This window comes from Azolla caroliniana, unplaced genomic scaffold (genome assembly GCF_043228905.1).
Source record: "Azolla caroliniana isolate FFs.n. ecotype wild unplaced genomic scaffold, voAzoCaro1.0.p SCAF_11, whole genome shotgun sequence".
NCBI lineage: Eukaryota > Viridiplantae > Streptophyta > Polypodiopsida > Salviniales > Salviniaceae > Azolla > Azolla caroliniana.
In genome coordinates, this window is record NW_028230446.1 from 16,232,212 (window position 1) to 16,246,668 (window position 14,457).

The 14,457-nt window shown below is 38.7% G+C and overlaps 2 protein-coding genes across 3 annotated transcripts; one reads left to right on the forward strand and one right to left on the reverse strand.

The window, feature by feature from the left end:
• The first annotated feature begins 5,975 nt into the window (after positions 1-5,975).
• LOC147858052 (uncharacterized) lies at positions 5,976-8,132 on the forward strand. Of its 2 annotated transcripts, none has more exons than XM_087326618.1 (4): positions 5,976-6,503; positions 6,994-7,081; positions 7,181-7,303; positions 7,726-7,967. In XM_087326618.1, the coding sequence occupies exons 1-4, from the start codon at positions 6,145-6,147 to the stop codon at positions 7,759-7,761; spliced, it is 606 nt and encodes a 201-aa protein (XP_087182744.1). In that variant the 5' UTR covers positions 5,976-6,144; the 3' UTR covers positions 7,762-7,967. The 2 variants fall into 2 exon arrangements, with proteins under 2 accessions (XP_087182744.1, XP_087182743.1); XM_087326617.1 differs by having other exon boundaries at positions 5,979-6,503; positions 7,181-7,308; positions 7,726-8,132.
• Positions 8,133-10,556: 2,424 nt separating this feature from the next.
• On the reverse strand, positions 10,557-13,894 carry LOC147858053 (CBL-interacting serine/threonine-protein kinase 9-like). The gene is made up of 14 exons (XM_087326904.1): positions 13,269-13,894; positions 13,080-13,142; positions 12,875-12,946; positions 12,661-12,768; positions 12,479-12,559; positions 12,327-12,380; positions 12,123-12,248; positions 11,913-12,002; positions 11,690-11,812; positions 11,480-11,599; positions 11,272-11,385; positions 11,022-11,078; positions 10,859-10,933; positions 10,557-10,634 (listed from the first exon to the last, which is right to left on the reverse strand). The coding sequence occupies exons 1-14, from the start codon at positions 13,647-13,649 to the stop codon at positions 10,560-10,562; spliced, it is 1,539 nt and encodes a 512-aa protein (XP_087183030.1). The 5' UTR covers positions 13,650-13,894; the 3' UTR covers positions 10,557-10,559.
• Between the last annotated feature and the right edge of the window lie 563 nt (positions 13,895-14,457).

Genomic DNA, 14,457 nt, shown 5'->3' on the forward strand with positions numbered 1-14,457 from the left:
GACGCTTTCATAAATTGCAAAATTTGGATGGTTGGCAAAATTGAGATATTGTGCATGTAATTTCCAATTTCTTAATCTCATGGCCGATGAAGCTCCAACTTTATTATGTTATTATTGAGTCTAACACCCTCCTTTTAGGGAGTCATGTTAATTATTGAGAGTGGGAGGTAAACAAGACATCACATGCTAAAACACAATGTTGAGGCATTGCCTTTAAGAGATTTTAGACATTATGGGTAAATCAACCTACAATTTTAATGATTTACTCTTGACTTATCTTAAATTATTGGTGTAGAGGATTTTCCCACAATAGCGTTGATTTATTCCACATGGATAGGCATGCAATATAAAATAGTTATCTGCATTGTTTAGCATTATAATCCAATCTCAATGTTTTGTGAATCTCTATCATCAAGTTTCCATTGTTCTATTGTATATCCCTTGTGTCAATATATTTGTTTTTTTCAAATATTGCATGTTATCTTGTTCATAGCCTTGTATCGTTTTGTTTGTAGGGTTGTGAGTCGTGACATTTGTGACAAGATAATCTTACCTAATGTGGAACTATTTTAGGTGAAGGTTGATTTCGTACTTCCACATTTTGTCAAATAAGGAAGTTGTAATAGTGTTGCTACAAAAAGTAGACCACCTTGCTCAATTATGCCAACAATTGTAGCTCAAGAATAGTGACCTTATGTAAAGTCTCACTATAGTACAACCACAAGAGCATTACATCCATTGCTCCCTATCATATAATCATGCATTTATCACATTCAACAATGATTTAGTTTGGGTGTACAATCATTTGTGGGATGTTGGACATTAGACAATGTGTCCATTGTAGAATGATGTGGGAGCATGGCTCCATCCTCCATTTTGAAAGGTTACGTTGCTCTCGGGAATTGCGGAGTTGTGTCAACTATGGTGCAAACCATCATAATCCCAGTTCTAGTAATGCAAAGTTTTTCTGGCCTCCTCGTATGAATCATACGTCCTCAAAATAGTTACCATCGTGAAAGCGTTTACACATAAGGTCATTTGCAACACATAATAAATAACAAACGTGTCCCGCAACATATTGTTCGAGTTATTGCGCAATGATTCAGTCTTCCACGTGTTAAGGCAATGTTTTGGTGTTCCGCGTGTGTGTAGGCACAAGGGACATGGGAGAACAAATTGTGGGTCGGAATGGGAAATTGACCATTGCTTGAGAAAGCAGGGCCATAAACATGCACACAACCACTAGAGAAGACTCCCACATAATGGGATGCTCTCCCACAACACAAAACACGCACATTATGTACATTACATACACCCCTCACCATCACATTCATCATGGGAGTAGAGACACCACAAGACTCTACAGAAAGGTGAGCAAAGGAAGATTTGAATGGCATGCTGGGAACTTTACAGAACGAGCTCCCATGGCAGAGCTCGAGAGTGTGCTCATAATTAAGAGCATGAACCCTGGGTAAAATGGAGTTGCTAATCTGTTGGGCAATTTAATGACAATGAGTATTCGGATCTGTTAAGCTTTCAAACACCCCTCAAAGAGATCCATCATGGGGAGAGAAATACTAGAGAGAAAAATCTGAGGGGAGGGGGGGGGGGGGGGGGTCTGTGTGAATCAATTGGAGAGAAAACCTAAGCGTGTCATTTCTACTTGTTTAAATTGGTGAATCCAGTATGGTACTTCTCCAAATTAACCATAGGAGCTCGTTAAAGTATTCAAAGATTTGGTTTGCTGTTAATAATTATGAGCAGGCGTTTCGGGCATGGCTTATGATCCGTGAGTAGCCACAAAAATATGGACTTTGCGACACAGTTTTGTATGCTTTTTACGTTGCAGGCTGCTGCTAGCTATCTGGGACTACAATTTCCAGCTAATTAAATGAACGTCTCCAAATTTATCTGGACCCTGGTGATGTGCGTTCCATTGATTATTCCATGTAAAACCCCTTAAACAAAATAATCAGGTGTGGATTCTCGATCGCATGAAAAGGGAAGCGGCCATGGTGTGAGACCTAAAAAAAAAACCACTAATTTTATTTCATGGAGAAAGTAAGGCTAACTAGCCGGATAGTTCTGTTTGGGTAAATCTGAAAGAGAACCGGAGCGGAAATGAGCTTCAGAAGCAATTTCTTACTTTCTGTTATGTAGGATGTAAACGCATCCAAAAGAAGGGGGGTGGGGGGTAGTGTCAGTCTGTCAGATCAATGGTAATGACTTAAGCCATGACCCTTGGATGTTCACCGATCTAAGAGATGCCTCCTAAGGTCTGGCATGTGCGCATACAAGGGTTAACTGCGTGCAGGGTTGGGAAATCTAAACTATATTAATCAGAGTAGCAAATTATAGCAAGATCATGAGGGCCTAGTATACAATGGCTGGTTGGGATGATTGATATAATTTACTTCAATTTGCATAGGAATCTATGCCTACAGTATCTCTAAAAAATTATGACAAATTCAATGGAAGCATGCTGGCCACTTAAATTAGAGAAACGACATGATCTTATTTATGTCCTCCATTCAGCTTGACCCAATGTTCTAAAACGAGAAAAAGAAGCGAAAACCCCATATCCTACAATCCAGCGACAATCCCAACAGACGAAGAAGAAAGAATTAATCAAGATAACCATGCTGCTGCTGCTGCTGCTGATGACGATGATGATGAAGAATCTGATGATCGTCGAAGTTGAGAGAGTATGTGAATGAGTCATAGTGGCTTGCGAGGATGTTCCGATTGCTCGATTCTTGTCTGTGGAAATGCTTTGATGGATGCAGCAGGAATCTCTTATAATTTATCAGACGATTGAGTATCCTCAACCTTAGTCTCATCATCATATCAAGACTAGGCTTAACCACATTCCATCCAAACATCATTCGATTGATTAAGGTATCATGGCGGGTATTGGACGCCACAGCACGGGATCTGTTCATATTGCGAACACTCGTGATCGTGGTTGTGGATTCTTGATCATCGTCATCGACTCTATTAACTGTAGTGGAATTGGTATGTTGGGGATATACGGGAGGTTTAGCAGTGGGAGGGGAAGTCCTGTCCTTGTCCTTGTCCTTGTCCTTCTTCTTCTTCTTCTTCTTCTTTAGGTAGGGATATGCAGGTTTGAAGCAATCCATTATGACCATAGTATATGATTAACACAGAGGTGCTGACTGAGGAAGGTGTTAAATCTAGCATTCAAAGGAATCAAAATGAAAGAAGAAGAAGATGCAGAAGAGAAATTGAAGGATTGATTCAATATACATACATACATATATGTATATGTATCATGTATGTATACTATTTAAGTATAAATGTATGTATGTAGGTTAGAATCTTTGATTCCTTTTGTTCAGGTCAAGTCCATGTTTTAATCTTTGTATCCAACTCTGGTTAGCAAAAAGACTCCTTTGGCATCAACCATTTCTTAAATGTGTTGTTGATTCATTGCATGTAAATTATTGGGGCTCTTCAAATCTATTGTTGCTTTGGTAGTATGGTTTCCCCCGCATTAAACAATGCCCCAAGCACTAACGCTCTAGTTCCACGCCCCCATCGCAAGGTCTTGCTAGGACAAAGCCTCGTTTCACACTCGGTTTTGGATGGAAAGAGTTTGTGCAACACCTAATATGGGAAATGTGTTGAACTATACGAGTTGTTAATTCCAATGGCAAGAACCATTCTAAAAGGATTAGACACATCACGCAAGTGATATGTGTGATAATGTGGGGGCCCAACATTATTAAAGTGGCAAGCATATGATTCTCTAGCTACTAGCCATCCCATTTTGTTTTTCTCGTACTCGTTATTACATGTTTGCATTTATACTTTCTCCATTAACCTATCTTAGCATCTAAACCACTATTAGCATCATCTTACTTGTAGAAGATTATATCACATAAGTTGAAGTTGAGGGTATTAACGAGAGATCTAGAAGGTCACCATTATAACCTTACTTAAAAATGTCTTGTGTGTATGGTAGCTCCATTTCATTTGACAATATCATACTTGGAAATGTTTTAACCACGCTCTTTCCTGACCACAACTTTTGAACCATCATCCTCATGTTATGTATACAAGATGATAAAGCCTTCTTTGATTGCATGTATGTTGCTATGTGGTGTAACTTATTCATAACCTGCTTTCGAGTCAATTCTTGTGGTGTCGTGTTAGCCTCTTAGTGTTTGTTCAAAATAGGGCATTCCTAAATGGTAGCTATATTGTTTCTTGTTCCTTCTACGCATATGTAGAATATATATGTTGTAATAGTTTTGAGAAGAATGAGGGCTGAAATAATATATAGCTTCACAAATGCATACAAAAAGTCAAAGGATCCAACATGACAAGGATGATACAAAAGCTATGTGTTAATTTGAACAATCAATTCTACCTCGGAAGTCAAAATTAGGGAGTCTTTCATTGTCCGGGAAAAAACAAATTGCGTTCCATGAAACTTGGGAATTACACTTTAAGCCACGAAACCCACAAAGGCATTGGCACATGACCCCATCTTGCCTTTAACCTACTTTGGGTGTAAATGTAGGAGCGTCCATACAAACACAGTCTAAAATTTGAGTGCCTTGTACAAGCATTGGCAAAACCCAAACCCATATTTCAATCCACAAAGACCATGTAGAATCCAAGAAAATTATCAAATGCAAATTATCATCTCATTCGATTAGCCATATCCAACAAATTGTACATACTACATATTTTTCCTTTGGTTTTTATGGATGCTTGGTCTTCTTTGCGCCAACTTAGAGCCATACTAAAGATTTATTCCAACTCATATGACACTTACATACCCTCTCTAATACATTTGTTAACTTTGCTTTATATTATTGGTGGGAGATGGGGTGAAACCCCACAAAAATACTAGTATACAAAAGTATCCTCTCAGTTTCCTCAAAGAGCACTTGAAGAATATTTGAAATTTGTCAAAAGGATATATATCCTAGACATAGAGATAATCATACAATGATTGCACAAGATAGTGCTTGAAGAACAAAAATTCCACACACAACAAGTTGATTAGGTGATATCATACGGTTCAAAATCTCAAAAAGCTCACCCAATCGAAAATCATAGATATAGATGTGCCGTAAGAACGAGACGAAATATCAAAAAGTTTATTCCAAAATGAAGTATTGGGAAATGGCTAAAGAGGCATTGCCTTAACCCTTCCGTAAGATACTTATCTCTATGGCATCACCAAAACAAACAATTAACAAATTCTAAACCAATTCCACATCTCATGCCTATTATTGCGGCAACGTGTCTTCATTGGAGATCTATCCTACCTAACAATACCCTTAATAAGCAACATCATTAGAAGAATCTCTACATTAATGAATGAAAATTGGTGTGCTTGATACTCACCATACACTTTTCCCACCAAGAGTATCGCTTAAGTACGCTCCATAGCTGATCATTGTATCATTATCTCCATGGCTTTGCATTAGTTACGACTATGTGTGCATTGGCATCAATTTCATATCGACCTAAAAAGGAATCCCTTGTGGGTGGGATACCCGTATATTTCATTGGGCGATAATACTTGTTTTTAAGTGCCGCATGGGAGATGGGGGCGATCCAATATTCCGATCACAACCAAACAAACATCACTAAGCATAGACTCACAATGTGTTCAAGTGGGGGAGGGGGTGGGATCGACAAACAATCGATTGTCAAAAGACCTGGCATTATAATGATAAGAGTAACAATGAGGAATGTTTTCGGCAGAACCTCGTAGATTCGAAATTTAGTGAGTTAATGCGAGAGCGGAAGGAGCATCAATCAGTCCTGGAGTCGAGAGATCATTTCGATGCTTCTTTACGCCCCAAGGTGCGAGGCAACACCACACCCGGTTCAGGTCCCAAAGCCAAAGGTTCAAACATTTGGTCATTTATACATACATATACATACACCATGCCCTAAAACACAAAACAATAACTACAGTCTCAGAAAAGATCCATTCTGCTCCAGAGACAGTCAAGCAGACAGACATAGACATAGAGACACAGAGAGACAGAGAGACAGAGACAGAGAGAAGCAGGGGTATTTTGATGGGGATGGTGTAGGTAGTTTGTCGTTGTTCGTTGGCCCTCCATCTCCACTGGGAAGTACCAGCGGTTCGGAGTGATGTGGGCACTCTCCCCCTGCATCCTTCTCCCCATCACCACTCATCTCCAGGGACGCCATCATCACCCACCTCTACCAGCAGGAAACACCCTTCTCGCCTCGTCACCACCACCACCACCACCATTGCTCTTGCTACAGCAAACCAGGCGACTGGCATCGGAATCTGCTGCCGCTATAACAAGCCGTGATGGCGGTGGTCGGGAGGGGTTGGATGAGAGATCATCTCCCAAGGAGAATGAGGACGAGAGGTTCATGAGAGAAGCCCTTGTGGAAGCAGCCAAGGCTGCGTCCAAAGGCGAGGTTCCTGTGGGCGCTGTGATTGTGTTTCAGGGTGATATTATTGCTAGGGCCCACAATCTGTAGGTAATTTCTTCCTTAACCATTGTGTTGCTGTGTTTGTGACACATGCATATATCAAGATGTTTATTTTCATTTTTTAGCTATAGTTATAGAACCCAATATGCATAACTAGTGATGCTAGTCCAGATATTTGATTGTGAACCGGAAAATAATTTGCTGACAGCAGTTTAGCTTCCAACATTTTCCAAGACGTATGAAATGACTCGATTCCTGCATGACATGTGTGGTCGAGGTTTCTGCAAGTCAGAATATTTGATTGTGAATTGGAAAATAATTTTCCCACAGTAGTTGAACCTATGCAATACATTTCTACTAATTGTGACAATCGCAAAGTTTTACAAGGCATATGAAATGACTTGTTTCCTCCATGACATGTGTGGTGAAGGTGGTTTCAATATTTTCCATTATGTTAAGGACTCTGTTCTTCCATATATGGCCAAATTTATGCATTGAACTTCCCCAATAAAACATTATTTCACCCATTCACAGTGTGGAAAGCAACCAGGACCCGACAGCACATGCAGAGATTATCTGTATACGCAATGCTGCAAAACTATTAGGTGGTTGGCGCTTGCTGGTAACTAACTGAATTTAACATTATCGTGAATTCAATCTTATGGACACTTTTATGTCACTCCATCCTATTTTTGACTTGAGAACAATGTCTTTATGTTAGGATTCAACACTGTATGTTACGTTAGAGCCATGTCCAATGTGCGCTGGAGCTCTTCTTCAAGCAAGGGTCAGTGCACTTGTATGGGGAGCTCCAAACACATTGTTGGGAGCAGATGGAAGTTGGGTGAGGTTGGAACTCTTTACTTATATTCAAATGTTCAGTTTTATTTGAGTGATTAGAAACTTATTCCTTGGAGGAAACATGGATATACCCAATGTTTAAAAGCAAAGCCTTCATAGAAAGAAGATCAGCAGAAGGTGTACATAATTAACTTTTGAGTATTTGTATTAGATGAGTAGTTGAAAACTGGAATTGAAGGAAGTAAGGAATATTAGATAGGCAGATTTATTTCATAGCACTGCAGTTATTGCATGTTGGGGTAAACTACCATTTTAATAGCTTCTAGTAGAAAAAGATCTAACAGAAAACTATATTAGAGATGCATTGTTAAGTAATTTCTACAGATATATTTGTTGATATGGCTATTGTAAGTAGTGATTAGAATTTATATTCACCTCAACCAGTGGTGGTGATATGATCTACAGCCTCTTTCCAAGGTTGGATTCAACTTCTCCAAATGATGTGGATGGCCTGAAGAGCTATGGAAAGAATTGCGTCCATCCATTTAACTGTGATGTCAAAGTGAGAAGGGGAGTTTTGGCAAGTGAATGCTCTCAAATTATGAAAAATTTCTTTCGAAAACGAAGAAAGGAGAGCGTGAATGTGCAATATGATAAACCTATTATCCCTAGCTATTTAGCAATGAAACGGAAAGTTATTCAGAATATTGCTTCACTCTTTAAGTTTTTAAATATTTAACTCACTTTTTTGGTCGGACATAAGAAGCAACTAAACGATTGATATCTTATTTGTGTAATATTGGTTGGATTGTTTTTTTGAATTGACCTTCTTGTCTAATAAAGAGTTGAAATTCGGAGAATTTAACTTGTTATTGCATTTCATGAAGTTTACTCTCATAAGCATTAGAAATCAAATATTGTGTGCGCATATATGCTAAGAATGACTGGGTTGGTCAGTATTCTATTATTAAAAAAGGCAATAAACATACGTTTACTTGTCATTGCATTTCATGAAGTTTAGTCTCTAAAGCATTAAAAATCAATTTCTTTTGTTCACATGTATGCAAACAATGGGCGTATGGTAAGTTTTCTAGTATGTAGAAAAAGTAAAAAGCATACCTTTATAGACTGAAAGTGAAAATTTCCTTTCTAATGATTTTGTTGAAGTACCAAGAACAATTGCATTAGATAAAAACCTCCGTCAATTAGGTGTCCTTTTTATCAGAATCTATCTGAACCATAGAGGTGGAATTTAAGTACACCTCAAGTTTGTTTGCCATTTTGGCCAATTCTGTTTGAGAAAGCTAATCCTGATGGATATGTGGAAGATTAAAATTCTAACACCCATTTTTTATTTCTTTATATTATATTTCACGAGCACTCAACAGCTTTTGAAATTTTGCAACTATGAAATGTGAGAATATTCTCAATATGTTTTTTTATTTATCCTGATCTTTAATGTTTGTGAACAGAAATATACCATATAAATATAACTTATAAGACACCTTACGTATGGTTTCTCTGGTTACAAAAATATACCATGTAGCTTTGTATCATGTTAAAACATTCTGCCAACTTCCAAACTTGTATTCAATTAGTAGTGTAATGATCCACAATTCACAATAGAGCATGGATCACAAAATTTGATGTTTGGACTTCGTGAGGATGAGCAATTGTCTACTATCATATAATGCCTTGCAAATGTGTCACATTGAACCAGTAACATTTAGTGTGAACTCCTATCTCAATCAAATATTACTTTTACTTCGCAACTGTTTTAGGATTTTTCACATGTTGGGAGGTTGACATGGACAAACACATGTTTGGTGAATTAGAAATACAATAAAACTTCAAAATGAAAATTATTGGTAAAGAGAACAAACGCTTGCTATTGGCTAAAATTTTTATGACAATCCATAACTGCAAGCACCATGTCTAGAGAAACCTCACCTAAAACCTCACCTTATTAATTTCGTTGCTCATATGTTCAGTTCATTCACTAACATATGCAACAGGTACTTTCGGCTGAGTTATCTTAAAGAAAAAAAAACTGCTAATATACATCATATTTTGGTTTTCTGCTTCATTTTCAGCCATGGATCACAAATTACAATTATCTCATCATTTAAGGCACATTAACATTGCAATAAAGCCATGCTACAAAATTCACATTTACGCATACGTCAGAAGGCCCTATTATTCTTGTTGATTCTTAAAATTACCTTACACATTTTCCCATAGCACACTTATTACACATTCTTAATGATCTTGTGCAGCATTATCCCTCCGCAATCTAAATCAAATATGTGCCAAAAGTTTTTATACAATTAGTCTCCATTACCAAAATGTTCATCAAAGCAATAAACATTCTTATTGATCTTCTGCAGCATAGCAGTTCAAATTTACATATATTTGGCAAAGAACAGTTGTCAGTGCGGGAAGTTTTATATGGTACAACACATAGTCACCGTTACCAAATGCTCATAAGAGCAAGGGTGACAATCATCCAAATACAACAGTCAACTTGTATGGCCCTGACGGGTTTTCATATTACACCATTACCAAATGCTCATAAGAGCAAGGGTGACAATCATCCAAATACTACAGTCAACTTGTATGTCCCTGAAGGGTTTTCATATTACACCATTACAAAAGACATGTACACTAGTATATGTTCCAACGTTATTCATATTATAGATTACAAAAACCATGTTCACCAGTATACATCCCCAAAGTTGTTCACATTACATTATGAAAGCCAATGTCCACCAGTGTAAATGTATGGTAAGTGCATGTAAGCTTTGCTGCAACCTCCATTTCACAATATTGTTAACTTTCCTTTTTGCGCCACATCAAATGAAAAGATTACCAACCAACACCACCGTTAAAAACTCCTATTTGAGAAACTCTAATTTGCAATCCTTCTGACGGAGTGGCCCAGCAGTGTTTCATACATGTATTATGGCTCGAGCTGGCAGTTATAACACAAGCTCCCTCAAACCCACTTTTCTAATTTTGCACCACCAGGTACCTTGAAAATTAAGGAACCGCTCACTATTAAGTACACCGGGAACTATATGCTTCACACCAGGACTACATTACCAACCATCACAGTTTTAAAGGTCCTGTCTGTATAATGGCAAGGCAATATAGCAGTAAGATTGCAATCTTCTTCTCCAACAATCTTACTCTTCATTATGATTTTCACACGGTAGGCTACTTTATGTATCAACACGTGTTCTCATCTTCCTTCTTATATACTTACCGTGTTATCATCATTCTTCTTATATACTTCCTTCTTATATACTTACCGTGTTATCATCGTTCTTCTTATATACTATGTCCTTCAATCCAGTTGAAAAATTCTGACAGAACTGCAAAGAAGGAAAAATCCCTGAGTTAAATTTCATAATGAAATAAAAAGGATTTCTCCCTGAACCTCAACAAGCCTGCCCATGCATGGAAGAAAAGAACTGTAACTGTTGTTACCGTAAAAAATCCCTGAGTTAGGTTTCATAATGAAATAAAAAGGGTTTCCCCCTGAACCTCAACAAGCCTGCCCATGCATGGAAGAAAATAACTGTGTAACTGTTGTTACCGTATCGTACTCCTGGGTATTGCCTTCTGCTTTCTGAACCTCCACCATAAATAGAGAGGGGCCGAGCTCAAAAACCTGAACCACCAATATCACAGCAAACATCAATATTAATAATTCCCATACTAAACAATATTTCCAACAAAAAAATCCTCATAGAACTGACCTCTGTCGCTACAGATAACTGTCCTTCCCTACCTGCTGTAGCTCCTTGGAGCTTCAACTGCATGAGCAAACCTCAATATTATTCAACATAAAACAGCCTCCACACATTGCTGGGAGTAAAATGACGAGTGTGAGTATGTATGTGCATAGAAGTTGAGTAGAAATAGAACAGAAAAAAGGGCAGAAGTTGTGAATAAGTAACAAGTAGAAATTGAGTGAAATTTTAGTAGAAATAGAATGTAAAAGCTTACTTTGAAATCATGTTTCTCAACATTGAAACCAAGGGGTTTGGCAGTCTCCTCCATCTTTGAAATGATCTCCGATGCAGGATGCATAGATGTGAAACTTGAACTTTTTTTCATTGTCTGAGTTTTTAAATGAGAGAAACTGGATCAAAATTCTTTTTTTTTTGGTTTTTTCCAGGGTTAAAAAAACTACTCAGCACAATATGCAACAGACCTCTGTTGTTTCAAACAACCCGGAGAGATTCAGACCACTAGAGAAAGATATGAGCTCGAATGCATTAAGGAAAGGAGGCTTGGATACTTTGGGTTCCTTCTTTTCAGTCACAAAATGCTCCTAATACAGGAAGTTTTCAGCATTCTCAGTAAAAGCTACATCCAGGAGATGCTGATAAAGAATTAAACTACCCATTTGGGTTTCCCATACTTTGGAGTCATTGAAGACCATATGGACATCATCAACGTTGATCTCTTCCTCAACCTTATTGTTCTCTGGCTTGTACCCCTCCTTAAACCAGGGATCCTCAAGAACTTGCGCCATAGTGATCCGCTGCACAATATATAAATCTTGTAAGATTGAGTTGCCCATTCTATATGGACATGCAGCATGTACCCATTTTTTATTCACAATTATGTTATGTAGGTCTTACGTGCTTTGGATTTGGTGTCAATATCCTTCTGATCAACTTCTGAGCTCCTTCTGGGAAGCCCCGTGGAGTTCTGTACTCACTCTTAATAATCTGGGAGCATCAAAAACAGGAATTCGAGTTTAGGCAAAGCCAAACAGGTATATACTATACACCATCCATATGTAGTAGACATGTGGTGGTGGAACACATATGATTCTTAAGAGATGACACCTTCTTATAAAGCTGCATCAGATTTCCATCTTCAAAAGGTAGCGATCCCGTCATTAAGACGAACAAGATTACACCACATGACCATAGGTCTGCTTTTGCTCCATCGTAGCCTTTGCTACAGATGATCTAACACACCACAAAACAAATCAACATGATCAATAACAAACAAATATTAACATGTGTATGTGTGAGGAATGCAAATACCTCTGGAGCAACATAATTTGGCGTTCCACATGCAGTATGTAGAAGTCCATCTGTCTGAAGGAGAAGACTTAATGATTATCAATAATAACACACACGATATTCCTTCATTGCAGAGTGGCAAATGGCAATTGTGAATGTTATATTTGACTTACCAAACATTGTTCTTTCAATGCACTCAATCCAAAATCAGATATCTTCAGATTGCCATCCTCATCTAGGAGCAAATTTTCAGGCTGCAAAGACAAAACAGGATTGTGTGCTGAAGGTTAACCTAACAAGAAGACCTATTACACGGCATGCACAGATTCAGATGACCGGTGATCTAATCAATAACCTTCAAGTCCCTGTGATATACACCCTTGCTGTGGCAGTAGTTTACTGCGTTAATTAGTTGCTGGAAATATTTCCTGGCTTCTCTCTCAGACAGTCTCCGCTGGTATCTCTGAGAACATTCCATATCAGCTCATAAGGAGAACATCCCAAATTGATTCATAAGAAAACTAACTAGGTACAATAATCCACAATCTAGACCTAGCTCAACTACTTACAATTTTTTTCAGCAATTCTCCTCCAGCAGCAAACTCGAGAACAAAGTAAACCTTGGTCTTGCTGGCCATGACCTTCAAATCAGAAAAGAGTACTAATATATAAAACTAACACACACATCAAGGCATTTTAGATCTGATATCAATACAAAGATCAGAGAGTGGATCCAAATCAGTAATGATGAAATACGATTGGCAGGTGACTTACTTCGAAAAGTTGCACTATGTTCGGATGCTTTACCAGCTTCATAGTGGAGATCTCACGTTTGATCTGAGATAATTGTGGAGGTGGAAACAGAGTGAATATGTTTATTGCAGATTGCAGAGACCACAAGAAAACTCGGTGCAGTGCAGAGCTCTATCATACACACATACACACATCAAAGAGATCACACACCTGTTCGGATAACTTGTGCTTCAGAATTTTCTCCTTGTCAAAAATTTTGATGGCGTAAGTATCACCAGTCGTAACATGCCTGGCAAGTTTAACTTTGGCGAAATTTCCCTCACCCAGGGTACGGCTAAGCTCATATATGCCCACCCGTGTTCGGACATGAGCATCAAAATCAGCAGAGTGGGAAGAAGAGAAGGATGGGGTGGACGATGAACGAGAGGGGGGTCGTGGCCGTGGCAGGGGCCGCGATTGGGGAGGATCAGGAGCAGGGGGAGGGGAGGTGGGATTAACAGCTACATCTGGAGGATTTGGGGAACTACTGTTGCTACTGCGTACAGAAGAGGAAGGGCCAAGGGGGGATGGATTAGCAGTAGCCGTCTGCATTCCTTTGCGATGAAGAAGAAGAAGAAGAAGAAGAAGAAGATGATGATGATGATGAGACACAGCAACTAGCGAGTCCTATGCTCTGATCTGCTCTGCTCTGATCTGGTCTGATCTGCCCTACTCTGCAGCTCGTCTGTCAATTAATTAGGCTCGACCCCTAATCTCCATGTACTGCTAAATACGGCCTCTGTCTGTGTCTGTGTCTGTGTCTTTCTCTCTCTCTCTCTCTCTCTCTCTCTCTCTCTCTCTCTCTCTCTTTGTGTCGCGTCGCCTTTGTTTCCATGTCCACGCGGAACGATAGCGCATGCGACCACAAAAACACATACACACACCTCCATGATGGGACCGCTCATGGCCCATGCCATCACCTCTCTCCCTTACATGCATGCATGTACATATTTGTATGTGTGTTTTGTATGTATGTATATAATGTGTGTATGTATGTATGTATGTATGTATGTATGTATGTATGTATGTATGTATGTATGTATTGTATTGTATTGTTTGACACTTGTTCTAAGTTGTTGCTGATGCTATCGCTTCTCGAGAAATACCTTGTCCATTGAACTCAAATAAATGTGAAACCTCCCTTCGCGCAGGCTTCGAATTGTTGGCGCCATCACAATATTCCAAGTAACGTGTTATTTGAGATCAATGCACAAGACATCATCGAGGCACTTGAGCACCCGTCTTGTTTGAGGTTGTGATAGAAGGCCACTTTGTTGCATTGAATTGCAAAATCCATCACATGTTACATTTCACTTGCCAAGCTTGAATTATTGAGTCCATCCTATAATTGGGTTAAAGA